Below are 21,053 nucleotides of genomic sequence, written 5' to 3' on the forward strand. Positions count from 1 at the left end.
GATCAGTTAGCTGATATCTTCACCAAACCAGTGATTCGTCCAGTTCTGAGTTATATTGGTAACAAGTTGGGCATGAGCGATATCTATGCTCCAGCTTGAAGGGGGGTGTTGAAGTATGTAGTGTCGGTCTCACACATTCTATAAGTGTGAGACCGTACCTTATTTAGCTTGTTGCTATTTATGTTATTCCATCTCTAGTATAAATATATGCATTATAGGTTAGGGTAAATATACTCTAAACCCTACCTTCTTCTTGTGCCTCCATCCTTTCTTCTTCTTCTTCTTCTACACACTCAATCCCTTTAACCTAACAAGCTAACCACCATATGTATCTCCTAGCATAAATAACAATGTTCAATTGCTTATACACTTATAGCTGCTTAGGGTTTTATTTGAAAAGCGACTTAGGACTTTTATTTGAAAAGATATCTAAAGAGTTTGGAACTTTGTCCAATTTATCAATGGAACATAAAAATGTACGCAGTATAAAAAGGTACATTATAACTTTCTCAGACTTGAGAGTTGGGCCATGATTGCTACTGGACGCTACACCTTGAATCTCAATCTCGAACCAACTGGCAAAATTCCAAAATTGCTGTTGGCCACCTTATATAAGTCCTTCATTCCTACACTTACACTCCATTCAATCTCATAAATCGACATATCAGATTAAAAAAAAAAAACCCAACACTTACACTTCGCATCTTTCCATTTCCACAATGAATAGCATTCAAAACGATATCCAAGAAAAATTTGCTAGTCCGTCCAACCTTTTAGATCCAGAAGAATTCAAGAGGCAAGGACATATGATAATTGACTTCTTAGCTGACTACTACAAAAATATCCATAAGTACCCTGTCCGCAGCCAAGTCAAACCAGGTTACCTCAAAAATCGCTTACCTGAATCCGCTCCAAATGATGCTGAACCCATTGAATCAATTCTTAAAGATATCCAAAATGATATCATCCCTGGATTAACACATTGGCAAAGTCCCAGATATTTTGCATACTTCCCTTTCAGTACTAGTATTGCTGGTTTCCTTGGTGAAATGCTTAGCGCTGGCCTTTGTGTTAATGCGTTCAGCTGGATAACGTCCCCAGCTGCGACAGAGTTAGAAAGTATAGTAATGAATTGGCTTGGGAAAATGCTTTCGCTACCTGAATCATTCCTGTTTTCAGGAAATGGTGGTGGAGTGTTACAAGGGACTGCTTCTGAGGCCATCTTGTGTACAATCATCGCTGCAAGAGATCGAATGTTGAACAAAATTGGTAGAGCAAATATTTGCAAACTTGTTGTTTATGGGTCTGACCAAACTCATTCTTGTGTCCAGAAAGGTGCACATATTGCTGGGATACATCCCAAGAATTTCCGTGCTATCGCAACTTCCAAGTCTAACGCATTTTCTCTCCCAGTCGAATCCCTCCGATCAACAATTCTTGCTGATATTGAAGCTGGGCTGGTGCCATTTTTCTTATGTGCCACAGTAGGGACAACAACATCCACTGCAGTGGACCCGGTTGGGCTACTTTGTCACGTAGCAAAGGATTACAACATATGGGTGCATGTTGATGCTGCATATGCTGGGAGTGCGTGTATATGCCCAGAATTTCGACACTTCATTGATGGAGTAGAAAATGTCGATTCGTTTAGTTTCAATGCACACAAATGGTTGTTCACTAATTTTGATTGTTGTTGCCTTTGGGTCAGAGATCCAAGTGCACTTATAAAGGCACTTTCAATTAGTCCGGAATATTTGAAGAACAAAGAAACTGAATCAAAGCAAGTTGTTGACTACAAAGACTGGCAAATAGGACTCTCCCGTCGGTTTCGTGCACTGAAATTATGGCTAGTACTACGTAGCTATGGTGTGGCTAACATCAGAAATTTCCTAAGGAGTCATGTTAGGTTGGCAAAACACTTTGAAGGACTAGTAGCTAAGGACAAGAGATTCGAGATTGTGGTCCCAAGGACTTTCTCCATGGTCTGTTTTCGGTTGCTACCACCAATACCGTTGGTTGAGATGACAAGTGATGTTGGTGACAGTCGAGATCAGATAGTCACCATACATGAAGCACGTGTAAATGAGTTGAATATGAAGTTATTAGAGTCTATAAATGATTCCGGCGAAGCATCTCTGACTCATGGAGTCCTTGGGGGCGTGTACATAATAAGATTTGTTGTTGCTGCAACTTTAACTGAAGAGAGGCATGTCAACATGGCATGGAAGGCGGTGCAAGGACATGCAGATGCATTAGTTCCGTAAACTGGCCGCTGCAAGCTTCCTATCATCATATTGTTATGCTAGCTGTGATAGTATAAGACCTCATAGTTAAGTTTTCTAATAAGGAGTTTGCAAGTGACGGTTATGAACTAGTACAAATAAGGAGTTCTAATAAAGAGTCAAGGGCTCCTGGTCATTGTATTCAAGTCATAAGAATATTGACTCCCTGTTTTCTTAGGCTCATCCATTCAAATGCAAACTCCCGTTCTTGGGTCAACCAGTTTGGTTATTAGTTGCAACCCCAAATCTGTAAGATCCAACAGTAATGTTTCTTTATGTGAAAAAAAATAAAATAATAAAATAGAATAAAAATCTTCGATGGATCTTGCAACTGGAGAGGGGGTCTCACTAATATTTTTTAAAATGGGAAAAAGTCACAACACTAGTAGAGACAAACAGTCCATAACAGGCTATTACTAACTTTACCGTTACTAATAATATTCGCAACGCTTAAAATGCATTGCAAATATGGAGTGGTAAAATGTTAGAAATATTTGCAACGTTTTTTAACTGTTGCAAGCAAAATTTTCCAACAGTTTTAACCGTTGCAAATATTATTTCTAACGCTTATTTAGACCTGTTTCGTACAAAACTTTAGCAACATTTTTTAATTTGTAACAGTTATGAACCATTGCTGATGGGTTGCAAATAAAAAAAAAATTCTCATATTTTGTAACAACCAGCTAAACCTGCAATTAGATACGCCTCTTACACCATATACAAAAATCATGAATTCTTATTTAAGCTAAATTTATCCTCAATGCATTTTGATACCATTTTACAAAGAAACAATAATATACATAGGAAAAAAAATTGTTAAAGTACAAAACTAATCCAACCATATATATTTACAACTTTGAGCAATTTTCTAAACCTCAAAAACTTATTGTTTGACTATCACCATAAAAGAAGCTTTCGTACCATGCTTCAGGCTTTATCCCAAATCATTTACTCAAGTTCTAGAATCTTGAGGTCCCATCTAGCATCTTTCACCTACAACAAATTCTAGAATAAGCAATAGAAACAAAGTTCTAACCAAAATTTTACATATAAATCTATAAATGTAGTAAATAAGCAATATAAACCTTTGAAGAAGATTAACTTGAAGGAGTTGGTTGTTAATGTGGGCGTGGCTAATGCCCGGGGAAAGAAGAAAGTTAGTGAGACTGAGCCAGCAGCTCAAAAGTATACGGGGTCGGGTAGTGTGGCCCCAAGTGACAAGAGTGGGGTGATTATGAAGTTCTGGATAGAATGGTCACCTACTATGACCCCACGAGTGGGTTGACGCGGCTAGTAAAGAATAGAGACTGTAGCTTCAAGTCTTCACTAGTTGCGAATGAGCTACTGAAAAGTATTGTCCTAGATGGAGATAGGCACCAGCTGGAGACTGGGAAGGACCTCGAGGCGAACCTGAAAGATATGGATCGCTTGCTGTGCTTTGTAAGTGTCCTTTCAATCTGACTTTTATTTTGTGTTTTGAGTTGTTGCTCTTTTGACTTATTTTGTTGGTTTGTCGAGTCCTGACCATGTATAGGAAGCTGAGAGAGATATCAACTATCTCCGACGTGTATAAGAAAGAGCTGGAGGTTACGAAGGAGGCTTATGACAAGATGCTGGCTGTGCAAGCACTACACCATTTGGGTGATTTTGCAACCATTGAGATTTCTTATTAGTAACACATATTGATCCGTTAGGTAATTTTTCACATTCATTATCCGTTGGCAATTTTTATAACCGTTAGTAACCATTTGTGCAAATACTAGAATTATTATGTAACGTTTCCGGGATATTTTCTAACGCTTATGCATGTGTGACAAGTTACATACGAAAAACCTAATATAATAGAAAAAAGAAAATAAAAACTAAAAACACAAAAAGAAAAATGAGAAACTAGTGAAGAGGGAAAAGGAGTGGTGTTGCCGCCGCTAAGGTTTTGATTTCCTCTTGGTAAGTCGTCCTCTCTCCCACCTTTTGTTCTTTCTCCTTCATAATCGCCCAGTTATGAGATATCGCCTTGAAGATGCTCCTTGCTTTCTCTTAAAGTGCCAAAACCTTCATCTCTCTGCAAGGTATGTAACACCGTCTCTCTCACTGATTTCATTTAAATAGATCTGTAATTCTCAAATAGTATTTCAGTTTAAGTAGAGTACAAAGTTTGATGACTGTCTTGAAATTAATTTTGAAACAACTTAATTGGGCGAAAGGAAGTTTGAATAATTTTGTTTTTAAAGTTCAAGATTTATTTGCTCTTAAAGCTTTCGATCTGGTCCATGTTCCCTGAAAAATGACAACTTTGTTAATATTTCAACATAATATTGTTTTCCTCATCTTATTAACTACAAATTTTCTGAATCCATTCTTTTTTATGTTTTAAGTAGTGAGTACAAAGTGTCAACTTGGGGCTCTCTTTTCTCTAAAGGGCGGGTAAATTATCCTCTATATTGAGTCTAGCATTTGTTTTATGATATGAGTAGTTTTATTTCATATATTTAGTTAAGTTTTGAGCATTTAATTAACTTACAAAATGAATTTAGTTCGAGTTATTCATAGGTTGTCTTGAGGTTCATGCATTATTTTTGTCATTTGATACTCGGATATGAATTATTGATCTGCAGTTGATGATTTAAGCCTTGTTTGTTTTTCCACCTTTGCAAGTATCCGCCACTAAGCATCTTGTATAAGTTCATGGAAGTGTCTCAAATGGTATACTTTATTTGATAATCGATAGTTTTAGGTGTTTGGGAATGTGGCAAGCCATTTAATCGATAGTATGAGTTCTTGAATTCTAACACACTTGAGGGTTTATTGAGCTTATTGAGAGCACGGTTACAAGTGTAAAAAGCAATGACAACTTATTCGGGGAACGTGGTTCACTTATGCCCCAAACCACAAATGAAATAGGCGTGCGTATAGAAACTCTCGGGCTTCTTGATTTGATCATTTGTCCGTACGAGACACATCTTTTGTTATGCTCTGTGGTCTGCCTTTACAGTCCCCTCCTCCACGTAGCATCTTGAAACTATATATCCTCAGATTATGGAGGAACTTAATATGAAAAATGAGTGCAAATCTTCGTCAACATAGTCAATGGAGCACTCGATCCAAATCAAAGTTTGGGTAAGATATATATTTTTGTATTTTTTGGCTTTGATATAGAACCCAATGGTAAGTATTTAGGAGTCTGAAGGCGTGAATATACATAGATTTTATTTTGTTACCTTAACGCTTTGTAAAGAGGAGCAAGGATTGCGTTCCTAAAGTGTGATGGCCAATATTTTAAGAGATAAAACTGATTATGCACTCTCTTGTTGTGTTTTGTTATCTATTTCTCTTTCCCATAGCTACTTTTTACAAGGCTATGGTTGTACAATTTATTGAACGACAAAATTAGGAACTTCTCTCCACAAGCTATACTATGGCCATTTGCATTCTTATATTCCTTTTATTGTTGATGTTACTTAAGGTTTCAGGTCGTGTACAATGTGGTTTGAGATCCTTTTTTCTTTCTTTCTTTCTTTCCACTTTTACTTAAACACTACTAATTTGCACTTAACTTTCATGTTGATGGCGAGGTTGGTGCAGGTAAGTCATCCTTGTTAACTCAATACTAGGTGAGATGCGGCTAATTGAAAGATCGATATATTCTCAAGGTTCAGTAGCATAAGCACCGCAGGTTTATTAATCTTGCTAAGTCAGATTTTACTATTTCTTCCCTTTTTAAGGTAGAGTTAAACATCTCATGATGTTGTTTGCAATTAATAACTGTAGGTTCCATGGATTCTATCGGGATCAATACGTACGTGATAACATATTACACTACACCAGAATTGTTAAAAAAGGATGGGGGTCTTAGGACGAGCTTGGGTTGTCTTTAATTTAGGATGGGCTTCGTAGTCCCAACTGAGAAAAGAACCCGTCGTATGATTTATCTTGAAATATTGAGGACTTTTTTTCTTGTCTTTAATATGGGACGAACAATTTAGTCTTAAATTTTGTTAGATACCGTCGCTACAAAAAAAAATACCCATCTTTAGCCATCACACTAAATGACTGCATTTGCTGTCATTTGCTGAAGCATCCTGGATGGGTTGGTAAGATATATAATGTTATTGTCTGTGTGCCTTTTCTTATCTCATGTACATATCTTAGTTTTAGCTATCCCCAGAGATAAAAGAAAGAAAAGTAAAGTGTAAAGCTCTAATCACGTGAAAAAATCTCACGTTAAGGCTACCCAGTCAAAGGAACCTGAAACCCAAGCTTAGAAGTTAGTATTCATGAACTGGGTCATCAAGCTTCTTCCTTATTAGATCGAAGTTGAAGACCATCGAATATTGTTGACCAACGAATATTTAAGAGGACTCCTCAAGAGTCCAACTCTTGTGCTTCATTTTTCCTTTGGACTAGCACCAGTGAATATCCAAAATCACTAGTTTCTGAGGGTTATAAAAGTGAGAATAGAAGCACTGGATCCTATCGCTATCACGGTCTTTCTTTTTCTGAAGTTCACATGATTGTGACTGAATAGAAATTAAAAATAACAATTTATGGCCAGTGGTTCATCGACTTTTATATAATGCCTTAAAGCACCATACTGAAAATGCATTTGGCTTTGTTACCTTTCCTAGGTTGAGGCCCTAATAGGATGTTTGCATATGAAATACAAGAAACTATTCATTTCTTTCCATTCATCAATATTATCTACAGGACTACTGCAGAGTACAATTCTGGAGTGTTGGTTGCATCTGGTTCAATCGCTCAAGAGGCAAAAGATCGTGAAATTGTGGCAAGAAAGTAAGCATTGTGCTATTTGAGTATCTGATGAATTATAAGTTGCATATGGAAACTGAATTGAGTTATTTTATCATGCAGGTTAAGAGAACATGTTCAAGGAGCTGACAACAATCCCCTTCTTATATTTCCAGAAGGAACCTGTGTTAATAACCACTACATAGTCACGTTCAAGAAGGTTTCTATCTGTTATGCTTTCTGTTTTTAAGGATTTCTTTGTTGAATATCACATGCCCTGATATGAGCTTTGAAAATTATCCTGTTCTTACCCAGGAAAAAGGGGGAAATCTTGTTCTTTGGTGACATTGAAATTATGATGGAATTTATAGTTCCTTAACAACCCATACCGGGTGAGAAAGTGCTTAATGGAGAGAAGAGACAACTAGTTTTCTGTCCTAGTGAAAAACTTACATCCTACACCTTAACTGAACATGTTCATGCCATTAGCAAATGAACTCTGACGTGGGCATGTGACATCTAATTATTAAAAGATTGGACTCCACATCTAATGCGGTTTGAAGTTTCACTTGCTAACAAAACTTTTCTATTGAGTTGTGTATTAGATTATGTATCAATTTGGAGAACGCTTAATTTTTTTATTTTGCTATAGAAGCGCACACCATCTAGCATGTTGAAACAGTTGAAGCATGTTTATTTAGATTTATCTTGAGTCTTATTTAGTTTCATTTAACGACTCAGGTCCGTCCAAAGTTTTCAATAGCAGAATTGTTAGTTCATGAACAATTCTTGAATTTACAATGGTGTCTTCTCGTTATGTGTTTATCTCAAATGTCTCCCATTATCCTTAAACTATTGTTTTACCTTTTCTCTCTCCAGGGAGCGTTTGAGCTTGGCTGCACAGTTTGCCCAATTGCAATCAAGTACAACAAATTTTTTGTGGATGCTTTCGAAAAAATGACGAAAGCACCTACTTTAAGGGCACCAATTCATCTCAAAATAATATGTTGTTTGTATGGTTGCACTCCTATTTATTGTACCCGCCTATGAAACTGGTAGGAGCGTCAATAGGATAGTTATGCACTTTAAACACTTGCAAGGTGTGATACCTAGTACTTGTTGTATACCAGGTAGCTTTTTTGGATTTGTTGTAAATGATGAATCACTCAATGTATCCATTATGTGTAAGCCTATATGAGTAGCTCCTTGCTACTTAGCCTATCATTTGTAACACTGTATCTTTATGCTATTAATGAATTGAATTTTACTGATAAAAAAATAATAATAATGTGAAAGCCTATATGAGGTGAGGTTCACTTGGTCATTTTCAAAGAAAAAAACATACACAAATTTATTTCACAGTCAGATCATATCTAGATTGGCGGATTATTAATACTGAAATTGCCCCACTATAGGTTTAAATTCTTTGGTGTAGAATTGTTTCCACCTTTGTGCAAGTGAGATGTGTGGACTATGGATGGGGATTCTGTAGTTACACAGGAATTTCATATATGCTCTATTTCTCTTAGGTATCTATCTCCAAATGATGTATTGCTTCCAAATTGTGTTCCATCAAACTTCTTGTTTTGCAGACAATCATTCACAATGCATTTGTTGCGCCTCATGACCTCGTTAGGTTGTTGTTTGTGATGTGTGGTACTTGGAACCACAAAACCGAAACCCGGAGAAACAGCAATAGAATTCGCAGAGAGGTAATTCACCTCTATGATTGTTAATTTGCATGTACATTTTCTGGTGTTAATCAAGTGAAAAAGGTTTTTTCCTCGTAACAAAAAATAAAAACGAGGAAAAAAGAAAGAAAAAGAAAACAAAACGTGGATAACTGGATGAGCTTACACGACTGGCTGCATTTGCTGTCATTATGCAACCCATCCATCTTCACCCGGCTTTATCTTGAAGCATTGCTCCTGTCACTATACGAATTTTGCCAGTGTGGAACGAACTTGCTGTGGACTTGTTAGGTGTGTGGCTACTGGCTACTAGCTACTGGTTAAAATGAGAGAACAGTAAATTTAGTGTGCTTTCATTTTAGGCAGTACGCAGTGAACAGAGACACGCCAAGCCAAGACCGTTCCAAACTGCCAAAATCAGTGTTTGTCAGACTTGTCCCGTACTCCCATTTAGTAGTTGTGTGTGTCTCTTTTAAATCCATATATATATACTTTGATTTTTGATGATACAAAGAAAATAAGTTTAATCCGATGTAAATGTCTATTCTGGTGCGTGCAAAATTTTGTAGGGTGCATGCATTCTAACGATTGCAAAGCACACTCCCACAGTTTCCTTACTAACAGAACAAATTAAAGTTTATGTTCACTTCATTAGCATAATTTTCCTTCCCACAGATTTTTAGATCGAGCTGCAATTACCATGGATGCCTATACCACCTCCTCCCAAAATATGACTGGATTATGGCACTTATGTATATATGATGACGAGGATTAGGCCTTTTAGTATAAAATTTGACACTAATGAACTATTATGACAATATCAGTGCTTCGCTTGGGTTGCCAACAAGTGGTATTGAACAAACGGTTAAACTGAGCTTGTCAACGCATTTTTTTATGTTCCCTTTCGCCAGGCTTGAAAAACTCTTAGCAATTGTATTAAATAGCTCTCCGACATGCATCGGCGCAACCCAACAGTGCATTTGAGGCCTCATCTTTGATGGCAAAGTCGACACTACTCATCCTTTGGAAGTACCTTCTTTCGTTTGATACAAGTAAGGTTAGTGAATAGTGATTATGTTAATTGTTATTTTTTCAAGCAGTTTCATTTGGTTTCTTCTTTTATTTTGTTTGTTGATCTTTTTGGTACGGTATTAATTGGCCTTGTTCACATCGTATTTGTGGTGCCGTATAGGTTGCCTCGTGCAAATTTAGTGGTTGAAGATAGTAGTTCTACTAGTAAATGGTGAAGAATGGAGCGCGGAGAGTTTGGATGATGCACAAGTAGCTCTACATGAGGTATGAGTTCATAACTAACTTTAACATATTCTTTGAAATGAGACTTGTTTGAACGTTACTATCTTAATGTTTAAATAGCATTATCTAGGTTCTAAGTAAACAATCAATATGGAAGACAAACAAAAGGTTATTCATTTAATTTGGCATTCGATTATAGTTCAGTTTACATTATATCTAGGAAGATGATAGGTCCTTAGTTTTTATAGAATTACCTTGATGATCTTCTCCTCAATATTTATACATATTGGTCTGTATGGTTATTAAAGCAACATTTCATATTCTTCAATAATCTAGAATCATTTTTCAATAAATACTAGCCATTTATTGCAAAACATGTAGCGATACAAAAAGGAAAAATAAAGTCATGTTTGGTTACTAAAGCAGCATTCTAGGATGCGTGTCTAGAGAAGTACGTGCATAGTTACATGTCTTGCTACCTATTAGTGGAAAGGTTAGGTACTATGTTGCAATTGCATTTAAGGAACCTCTATAGTTTATATGTCAAGTTCTTGTATGTCAGGAAAGGCTAGTTCCTTGGAAGTTATTAAATTTTGAATGACAAACTATTTTATTAGTCTGTTTACTTCAATACTTGTTTACTTCAATACGAACATAATTTAGATTTCATCGAGCTGTTTCTAGTTTAAACCCGTTTTACCTATTACGCATATTTTATAGTTTCTTAACATCTTGTTTTTATGAATCTAACTTACACAAATTTTACTTACTATTATGTATCGATCCTCTCTATTTTCTTAATTTCCTTTTGGTGTCATTGGTCTGGGTTGCAGGTGTCGATGATTTTCATGATTGCTAGAGGAAGGATAATGTGAGAGATCAAAAGGTTTCGTTTTAGAGCTATTAGGATTTATCCTATCTATGTATTTTGTTTACAAAAGACTTGTGAGTTTACTGATTGTTATTATATTTTTGGTTATTATCTCATTGTTGAATAAAATGTAATCAAAGTTAAGACTTGTGACTTATGAATGAATTATGAAGTATGTTTGGTTTAAGTGTTTTTTTTCTCGTTATTGTACCCAGGTGTAAGTTTAAGTTTTAGTGGGACGGATATGTTGTGTATAATATGTGGGATATATGTATGCTAGAAGCAAGTGGCAGGAATGATTGGGACCATAATATTTAAATATTTTTTTTTCAGATGTTTCTAAATTTAGCAACGGTTATGTATCCGTTACTAATGGAAGTATAAGTAACGGTTACGTATCCGTTAGAAATGAAAATTGCTAACACTCATTTGTTGGAAATAAATTAAGAACAAAATTAATAACCGTTACTAATAATTTAATAACGGTTGATAAGTGTTGTTGAAATTAATTTCAGTAACACTTTATAACCGTTGGTAAATTTGCTAACACTTTATAACCGTTACTAATATCCGTTACTAATATTTGTCACATTTTTGTGTCGACGGAAAATAACCGTTACTAATATATTTTTGTAACGGATGTATATCCGTTACAAATAAGCTGTTATGGTGTAGTGAAGAGGTTGAACGGGCTGAAGTGGTGGGGCTGAAGGCTCAGGTTGGGGATCTGGTTGGGAAAGTGGCTTTGTTGCAGCCGTTTCTTGATGCTTCAAGGGTGGAGGTAGCGCATTGGGTTGGTGAGAGCAAACAATCGCAGGCCGTTGCTGAACGAGCTCAGAATGAATACAATGACTGGTCGATTTGGTAGAGAATGGGGATGTCTACGTTTTGGTGGATTATTATATAGCACTAGAACGTAAGTACAAAACCCTCAAAAGGTCTGTTGAAAGTGGGGAACAGCAATGAATCGTAAAAGTAATCTTTATTCTGCAGATGCTAGTAGGCGATCCGATCTACCAATCGATCGGGTCTTTATCTCTCTGCTGCTTTCGATTAGCTGAAGATGTTGCCTCAGAAGTGCTGAATGCAAGTGGTGATCCGGCTAGCAGCTCTGTTGGTGAAGAGGGTTGCCAACTGGACCCCTTGAATGTGGAGAATCTTCCTTGTGTCAATTGATCTTATTCTTCTTGTAAGTTGTTTTGACGATAGATGAAGTGTTTGAACAATATTCTTTTTTGTTGTTGATACTGATACTTCTATTTTTTATGGAGATGCTGAGGTCGTTTTCCCAAGATAACCTGGGGGCCTCTAGTGTCTAACCGAAATTGTATTAAGTGAAAATATTTAAATTACTTATTTGCTTTTGAATGAGATTGTCTTTGAATTTTGCATGAATATAATTGCTTTTTTATTTGTTATTTGACGACCTGTGCTGCATAGTAGTAGACTCGACGACCTGTTAAACTTTGTTAGATCGTCTGATGCTTGTAGGTCGTAAGTGTCTGTGTACGACCTGATAGATGAGCGTAGTTGGCACCTAGGTTTCCTTGTGTCCTTAGGTGTGTGTATTGATTGAGTGGTTCATTTTGGGAGAACTTCTTATTGATTCTTGACTGATAATTAGCCTTTGAGTGGTAATTATAGTTGAGTCAAACTTAATCCTTTCAAAGGCCCTAAGTTGACTTGTGGTCCTTTTGGGGGTACCTTGGATTGTATTTGACTGATAATTAGCCTTTGCATGGCAATTACAGTTGAATCGTTCTTAACCCTGGTGTTGGTGTTAAGTTGATTTGTGGTCCTTTTGGGGGACCGTGGATTGAATTTGACTGATAATTAACCACTGAGTGGTAATTATAGTTGAGTCGTGCTCAACCCTGGCGTTGGTGCTAGGCCGGCTATTTTGATACCCCAGATCGGGCAGTGAGTGCAAGATGCGTGGTACTCGTGTAATGCAAGGATAACACATATACGCGAAATGTTGATGAAATTTTATTCAATTGATTGATACATCTGGAGACAGATTATTGGTAAAAATGCTTGAGTAGAGCTGTATTCCAAAGTCGGGGAAGCACATCACCGAGATGAGTTTTGATCAAGTACGCTCCATTTCCAATGACTTTGTGAACTATGTATGGCCTTCCCAAGTTGGGTCAAGCTTGGCTGGTGCTAAGGTCTTTTTGAGGACTAGGTCGCCAGCTTAAAAAGATCTTGGGGCGACTTTCTTGTTATAAGATCGTTGGATTGTTTGGTGGTACCGAGCAAGGGATATTGCAGTTGTTTTCCTTTGCTCCTCTAGGAGGTCGACTTCTTTGGCTAAGATGTTGTAATTTTCTCCTGATTCGACGATGTCAGAACGTGTGGTTGTGATTGTAAGTTATGATGGTATAACTACTTCTATTATGAAGCAAAGTGTGAGAGGAGACTCGTTGGTATTGGCTCGGGCTATTGTTCTGTATGCTCATAAGATGTTATCGAGTTGTTTTGGCCATTGACTTTTCTTGCTCTCCAATTTCTTTTGGATATTTTTTTGATAGATTTGTTTGTGGCCTTGGCCATTGCTTTGTGCATATCTAGGTGTAGAAAATGCTTGAGTGAAGCACAATTTTTGTAAGAATGCCTAGATGCCCAATAATTTAGAAACCAACTCGAGCACCATGGCATCCTCACATATACACCCTTTTAACCACGTGGTCGTGGGTTTATATCCGCGGACAGACGGTGCCATTGTTACGACCTCAAATTTCTTAGTGTCTATCTCCTCCTCACTAGGGTTCCTCCTCCTTTTAGTTAACTTAGAGCAAGTCCAATGGAGAGCTGCTAAATTGGGCAGCTAAAAGGTGTCACATAGGCCTTTTAAATTGCCCAGCCAAATTTGGCACCCCAAAATAAAAAAACTAATCCAATTGCGTTTTTTGTTTTGAAGCGCTAAATGACATAGTTTCTGCCGTCCGTCTATTATTTTGTAACTTAAGTTAATTTTTGTTTAGATGGACGGCACAGTTTCTGCTGTCTGTGTGTAAAACGGACGGTAGAAACTATGTCATCCGTCTTCCGAACTTATTATAGCAGCTGCTAGCGAAGGTTTTAACTTTGGCTAGGTTTTTTACTCATTTCAAATTTAAGACCCTTTTAGTAGCCCCATTGGAATGACATTTTTGTGGTTTGAGTGTTATATTTGCCTTTAACTGCCCCATATAGCCCCATTGGACTTGCTCTTATTCTCTTTCTTTATTCTGGACTCCCTTGGCCCATTCAACTCAGACCATTGGGCCTAATGGGCCTAGATAAGGCCATAACAGTCCACGAGTTCGAAAATATATGATAGTATATTTGCTCCATTTTAACAAGCACGTGATAAAAAAAACCAAAAAAAATTCAAAATCAAATTTTTACTCATTTCCCTCCCAAAAAATAATTCCCCATCCTCAAAACTCCCCATTTCTTCCTCACTTCTCTCATTCTCTCTCTCTTCTTCACCAACAACAACAATGTCTTCTTCTTCTTGTTCTTCAACAACAACAACATCAACAGTCCGCCGTCTCAAACCCCAAGGTGGATCAAGCTCAAAACCCCAAACCCCAAATCCCCAGAGAGAAAACAAAAAACCCAACACTACTACTACTACAAGGTCAATATCAGCAACAAGAAGTTCAACATTATCGGGTCAAACTCAAAAACCATTTATCAAACCAATCCCAAAAATTGACAAATCCTCAGTGACTCAAATCAAAGAAAATGTTCGTTGGTCCACGTCATCGGTTCCCCGAGGTAGGAGTTCTAGTCCATCTGATTTCACTAGAATATTATCTGATAGAATGTCTAGTAAATTGAGTAAAGGGGTTGTTCAAAATTGTGGGAAATTGGAGAAATTGCAGTCGCAGAAGGGGAATTTAGTTGGGAGATCAAAATTTGAGTGTGGGGGTATTGGAGTTAGTGATGGGAAGAGTAAAGTTGAGATCTTTATTGAGAAAAATGTTGAGAATGGGGTTATTGGTTCTAGAAGAAGTAGTACTAGTAAGTTTAGGGATAATAAGAATGATGAGAAAGGAGTTAATGGGTATAGAATGTCGAAGAGTATTGAGGTTTTTACGGATAAGAATGATGAGAAAGTGGGAAGTGGAAAAAGTATTGGGAAACATTTGAATGGTGTTAAGGTTTTGGGTAATTCAAATTTGAATAATGGAAATGGTGCTATATTGGGCTTGAAGGATAAATGTTATGTTGATCAGAAGGCTAGAAATGCGGCTGTTGGATCTGAAAGTTGTAAGCAGAAGAGTGGCTCAGATTTGGAATCTAAGGTTGCAGTTAGAGAAGGTGGACTTGGTACTAGTGTAAAAGTGGTGAAGGGAAAGGTTTTGGAGAGTCAGAAAGAGAGTGTTGACAGTGAGAAGCGTGATGAAGTTCGAGTTGGGAACAAGTACTCGAGCAAGCTCCATGAGAAGCTTGCTTTTCTAGAAGGGAAAGTTAAGAGAATCGCATCTGACATTATGAAGACTAAGGAAATGCTGGATATGAACAATCCAGATACTTCGAAGACTATAATATCAGATATTCAGGTCAAGATTTCTGGAATTGAGAAGGCCATGGTTAATGTGGTGGAGGATAAACAGAAAAACTTGGACCTACCTGAAGTTGTTGATCAACGGTTCAGTTGTTTGGAAACAAGTAAAAGTAAGCAAGTGGGTGGAGTGAAACCATCGGTTAGAGATCTAAACAGTGAGGAATTGGAAGCACGACTCTTTCCTCACCATAAGTTACTTAGAGGTCGGACAACTTTGAGCACATCATTAACTAGCAGTCAAAGTGATCCACCACAGTCTAGTGGTGACTCGATGGTGGAAGACATGGTGTTGAGTCCCATTGATGAGAATTCTATTGCACAAGAGTTTTTGGAGTCCCTGAATAAAAAGGCTTCTAAGGTCAGCAAACGAAATGAGCATGCTGATATGCAGTTTCATGAAGTTCAGGAAACAGATGGTCCTGCAGCTTCAGCTGCAAAAGAAAATTATAACAAGGTAACTGTTCGAAATATTTATGCGGAGATTAAACTTACAACTGATGAAACCATTGAGGAGTTTGATGATGATCAAGAGAACAGACCAGAAACTGAAATTGAAGAGATGGAAGATTCTAGCATGGATCAGCTGAATGAAATAGGGCAAAAGACCTCAACTGGTGGTTGGTTTGTATCCGAAGGTGAATCAGTTCTCCTGGCACATGATGATGGTTCCTGCACCTTTTACGATATTACAAACTCTGAGGTCTGTATCTTTAGCATCCCATTTTGATTTCAATTTTAGCATCTAATGTTTTGTTTAATTTTTGTATATGTCCACCTAAGCTTTTTGTTACTTTATATACTATTTAAGTAAGTTTATAGTGTTGATGTTTATCTTTTCATGCTTTCCTATCTTCAGCGATAATCTTTAATTTGCTCTATTATGAGTTTGTTAAATCTATTGACCTCTTTCTTGTTTACTCATAATATGTAATAGACTACAGCTTATTGTCTAAAATCTGGTGTCCTTTATCTGTTTTAGTCAAGTGTAGCTCTTGGTGTCTTTCAAGACCAGACATGTGCAAATGTATTAGCAAACTTTTCCATGATGCATGTAAATACTTAAATGCATGATGTTTTATTTTCTTTCAGGTGAAAGCTGAATACAATCCTCCTTCTGTTGTTTCACCAAATTTATGGGGGGATTGTTGGTTAATTCGTGCTACTGATTCTGATGGTTGCTCAGGGAGATATGTTGTTGCAGCTTCATCAGGTAGCACCCTGGAATCGGGTTTTTGCGCATGGGATTTTTATACCAAAGATGTTCGTGCTTTTCATGTAGAGGATGAAAGGCTCATGTCATCTGTAAGAACAGTACTTGGTCCCCTACCAAACACTGGTGTGTACAAAAGAAGTGCTCTGTCCACAAATATGTCCCCTGAGAATCAACAGTGGTGGTATAAACCTTGTGGACATCTTCTTGCATCAATTTCCAGCTCTCAAAGGGTGGTTAGTGTGTATGATATACGTGATGGGGAGCAGGTACTGAATTGGGAAATACAGAGGCCAGTAATAACAATGGACCATTCAAGTCCTTTGCACTGGAGAAATAGAGGGAAGGTTGTTATAGCTGAAGCAGAGGCCATTAGTCTTTGGGATGTGAACTCACTCACACCCCAGGCACTGCTGTCCATTGCTTCGTCTGGCAGAAAGGTATCCGCACTTCATGTGAATAACACTGATGCTGAGTTAGGTGGAGGTGTTCGCAGAAGGTAAAATTTATTATTGCTGAGATAATTATTTTATCATTTTATTTATTTATGTTTTATCAACATATTCATTGCTTAACTCATCATGTAATGCCCACCATTTCCGTTCATTTTGTTACTTTATATTTCCCGTTCATGAATTGTTTTTAGAGATTACATTATTTTTTTTAGCTTATATAATTCTGTTGACTTGACTGTTTTACGATCTATTACACTTTTAGTGGATTGGCACATGCAATTCATGTGTTACACATTTTCTGTCCATAGCATAGGAGTGTGTATGTACTAGTGTACTCGTACCCCTACGAACGACCATCATTGGGTACTACTATAAGAGCTACTCACTAATGTGGCGTACTTGCTTGCCTACTAGTGTTGTATTATGGCTTGCCCACTAGTGGAGTATTGACACTACCCACTAATGTAGCACCCAAGTTATATATAGCAGGTCCGAAGATATGTTAAGGGATTTTTTCCATATAAAGCTTTTGGAAAGATTTTGTACAAGGAGAGAAATTTCTCATCAAATAAGGAAATGATATCTTAGGCAATAAGAAGCTTAACATATTCATTTTCCTATAAATACCCAACAATCATCTCAACAAAGAACTACGTTCATGAAGAGACTTGATTCCAGAAAGTGATTTGGATACGTAGGTAGCCATTGATGGTACAGTCTCAACAATTCTACATATAGCAATCTCCCTAACAAGATCGTTAGTGTGTTTGGGTGAGTTCTTACCCAAACAGAGTGCATGGGTTGTTATAAGTAAGTATACTACTAACGAAAAATTCAATGTAGAACTATTACTTTAGCGGTGTTTTCTAGAGATATGGATCTCAAGTAATGAAACAAAACATTGGCCCAAACTTCAACGGATTGACTGGGAGAGGATATTCATTTCTGAGTCATATTAACTGGATATATTTCTTTATCTGTGTTAAGAAAGAGTAGATCATAACAACTGGAAAACAGAGACAGAATTCATTTATGAAATGAAATACCAAAAAAGAATATGTGAACTTGTTAGATGTGTTATATTCACATCAATCACTTCCTTTGGAGTGAAAAGAACCTAAGGCGGGATAATTGGAATATACAAGATGATACCACATGATAATTCATGGGAAGAACTATTTCTTATTTCAGACTAAACTAGAATAACTAATCTCTCTATATTTTTCTCTTTTGGTGTAGGCATAGTGATTGATGAGTTACTGTAGTTTAACTTCTGTCTGAAATGCAGGGTAAGTTCATCAGAAGTCGAAGGACATGACGGTGTGTTCTGCACTCAGGACACCATAAATGTCTTGGACTTTCGTCTCCCCTCTGGTGTAGGCCTTAAGATATCAAAAATTGGAGTGAGTGTGCAGTCTGTCTTCTCTCGTGGGGATTCCATCTTTCTTGGATGCACAAATGGAAGATTGGCAGTGAATGAATTGGGTCGATCATGTGTGCAACAGTTCTCATTGCGTAAAGGAAGACTTGTCAGCACATATGCACTGCCAGAGTCCAATTCACACTCTCACTACTCAGCAATATCTCAAGTATGGGGTAATTCAGATTTTGTGATGGGTATATGTGGACTTGGACTTTCTGTTTTCGATGCCTCAAAGAATGAAGGGACACCTTCTATTGCTGCCAATAATGAAAAACTTAATCAAGTTAGAGATGTAATTGGTCCTGCTGATTTGTATTCTCCTTCTTTTGATTATTTGGCATCGCGGGTTCTTGTTATATCAAAAGATCGACCTGCATTGTGGAGGTATTTATCATAGTTATGTCATATGTATATTTTTAAACGATAGTTGTATTTGACATGGTAATGTTATTATTACTAAATTATGAAATTTATATTTAAAATGCCATCTTTCTCATGTGATTGCAGTTTTGTGAACAGTTGATATATTTCTCTTATATTTTTGTGTCAGAAAGCTTATTACGAGCTTTGAAAAGTAATCTCATTGATGGGTTAGATTTGCAGGAATTAATATAATTTAAGGGTTGTTTCAGGACTGCTCGAGTGAAAATGCGAATCAATATCTCTTGTTTTGTGTTTTGTGATGGTTTTAGGGAATATTTTAAAACACAGATTCCTCAAAGGTCACACTACGATAAAGCTTCTGCATTGAAATGTTTTATAAGCATGACCTTTTTTTTGTATAATTGTCGATTGTCTGAACACCTTGGATTTTGAAGCAATACCTTATTTTTAACGATAACAAATGCAAATTGTTCAGCATCCTCTGCTTTGCAATACTTTATTGAGTTTCATAGCTGAAAGCCATGTTTACCTCAATTTTAGATGTTTGTTTTAGCCTTTTATGGTACTTATGATGAATGATCTTTCTGGTTTCTGCTGTTCCCCCTCTTCTTCAGTTTTCAGTTATTTTTTCTATTATTATTAAAAAGAATCCCAAAATTAGTAAAGCAGATATCAAAGTCACCCTTAAATTCACAATATTAGTAGCAATATTTATTTCAAACATCATCCCTCATGTTGGAGACAATTATTACAGGCACTTATATAAGAGTCTTCACTCTTAGTCGTAAACTGTCCTTAGTGGTGACAACAGATTTTTGCACAATGACACAGTAGCTTAATTGGTTTTAAAAAACAAACAAGGAAAACTACAGGAGTTTTAAGTAGTAGCACACAAACAAGAACCACATCACTTTGTAGCCTTAGGTTGCATTCACTTGGATTTTCATTCCAGAGGAGCAATGTCCTGCGTAGCTACAGATGAAGTAGTTTGCTCCCTTCTTTAGAGTGAATTTGTCATTTCCAGTGGCTTGTGCTTTCGTCATGTCAGAAGGTAGAGCCTTGCAGCTTCTGTATCCTGCAATTTTCACTGGCACCACATTGTGTGCACTCGCAGGATAGTTAAAAACTGCAAGGGGAAAAAAAAGAAATTTCTTAAATGATTTGAAATTTCTGCTTTAGAAGATTATTCAATTAAAAAAAAATGAAAAGAAAAGCTTTTGTATTCATATCAAATTTGATGAGGCCTAAACTATCAACCTAGAGTATCTCCTGCAGCGAAGGATTTCTCATTGGCCCAATCAGTGTACGAAACTGAAAAGCCCCATCCATTAGTTTCCCCCACCTGATGGGTGGCAGCATCGCTGTTTTTCAAGTAAGCTGTTATTAGAAGGGCAAGGAACAAAACTTTCATGCATTTGCTTCTTCTCATGATATATGTTTCTGTTTCTAGTTTTTCTATTGTTAGTGAAGTTAGGTTGGAACCATAGTGAAGTTAATGTCGATGGGGCTTCTTGTGGTAATCCTGGTCCTTCAGGCTATGGTGTGTGCTTTAGAAATTATGAATGTGTGTTCCTAGCGTGTCTTTGCAGGAATATTGGTCATCAGACGAATTTCATAGCTGAATGTTTAGCAATTCTAGAGGCGGTGGAGTATGCTATTAAGAGAAATTGGAGGAAGGTATGGGTGGAGTCAGACTCGACATCTGCGGTTAATGCTTTTGGAACTTCAAGTGTACCTTGGTGTATGAAGCGAGATGGCGAGATGCATAAATCTTTTAGACTATTGCAAATTGACTCCAGGTTTGGAGAGAAGCCAATTTCACAGCAGATCAATTGGCAAAGTACTTTCGGTCAGTTGCAAGACAATGATCAAGTTGTTTTATTGTAAAACCCCCATGGATAACCAAATGGGAGGTTCCAGAACATGTTTATTATAGGTTTTGTTAAGTTCTTATAGTGCTACTGTGTGAGTAGACTGTAAGTAACTCCTCATGTATTCTCCTTCTACCCCCCCCCCCCACAACCACCTTTATCAATACAAATTTTTGCTTACTGAGAAAAAAAAAAAAAAGGTTGGAACCATAGTGGCATTTATAGATTATTTGGAGAGTAGCAATACTTTTGTTTTTTCAATTGATTGTGTTTGTTTTATAAGAACCAAATCCAAGTGAATCTAG

General features: G+C 37.0%; 2 protein-coding genes and 2 long non-coding RNA genes across 4 annotated transcripts; all 4 read left to right on the top strand.

The window, feature by feature from the left end:
* Positions 1 to 527: 527 nt before the first annotated feature.
* LOC147506040 (tyrosine decarboxylase-like) lies at positions 528 to 2,459 on the top strand. The gene has a single exon (XM_086604206.1). The coding sequence runs from the start codon at positions 720 to 722 to the stop codon at positions 2,262 to 2,264; it is 1,545 nt and encodes a 514-aa protein (XP_086460332.1). The 5' UTR covers positions 528 to 719; the 3' UTR covers positions 2,265 to 2,459.
* Positions 2,460 to 9,760: 7,301 nt separating this feature from the next.
* LOC147506041 (uncharacterized) lies at positions 9,761 to 11,031 on the top strand. The gene is made up of 3 exons (XR_015193567.1): positions 9,761 to 9,776; positions 9,912 to 10,015; positions 10,807 to 11,031. It is a non-coding gene; the product is annotated as an uncharacterized LOC147506041 (long non-coding RNA).
* A 3,187-nt stretch (positions 11,032 to 14,218) lies between these two features.
* LOC147506042 (Transducin/WD40 repeat-like superfamily protein) lies at positions 14,219 to 18,989 on the top strand. The gene is made up of 3 exons (XM_086558361.1): positions 14,219 to 16,105; positions 16,495 to 17,114; positions 18,359 to 18,989. Exons 1-3 carry the CDS (start codon positions 14,333 to 14,335, stop codon positions 18,888 to 18,890), a joined length of 2,925 nt encoding a protein of 974 aa, XP_086414487.1. The 5' UTR covers positions 14,219 to 14,332; the 3' UTR covers positions 18,891 to 18,989.
* Positions 18,990 to 20,138: 1,149 nt separating this feature from the next.
* LOC147506043 (uncharacterized) lies at positions 20,139 to 20,985 on the top strand. Its single transcript, XR_015193568.1, has 2 exons — positions 20,139 to 20,351; positions 20,949 to 20,985. It is a non-coding gene; the product is annotated as an uncharacterized LOC147506043 (long non-coding RNA).
* The last annotated feature ends 68 nt before the right edge of the window (positions 20,986 to 21,053 follow it).

The sequence above is a fragment of the Coptis chinensis genome, chromosome 4, assembly GCF_015680905.1.
Source record: "Coptis chinensis isolate HL-2020 chromosome 4, ASM1568090v1, whole genome shotgun sequence".
NCBI classification, from domain to species: domain Eukaryota; kingdom Viridiplantae; phylum Streptophyta; class Magnoliopsida; order Ranunculales; family Ranunculaceae; genus Coptis; species Coptis chinensis.

What these genes read in the sequence shown, in the direction of transcription:
- LOC147506040 (XM_086604206.1), top strand. Translation starts at nt 720, where the DNA reads ATGAATAGCATTCAAAACGATATCCAAGAAAAATTTGCTAGTCCGTCC.
- LOC147506042 (XM_086558361.1), top strand. Translation starts at nt 14,333, where the DNA reads ATGTCTTCTTCTTCTTGTTCTTCAACAACAACAACATCAACAGTCCGC. An exon ending in ACGATATTACAAACTCTGAG is followed by an intron (nt 16,106 to 16,494) that starts GTCTGTATCTTT and finishes ATTTTCTTTCAG; the next exon opens with GTGAAAGCTGAATACAATCC. An exon ending in GGTGGAGGTGTTCGCAGAAG is followed by an intron (nt 17,115 to 18,358) that starts GTAAAATTTATT and finishes TCTGAAATGCAG; the next exon opens with GGTAAGTTCATCAGAAGTCG.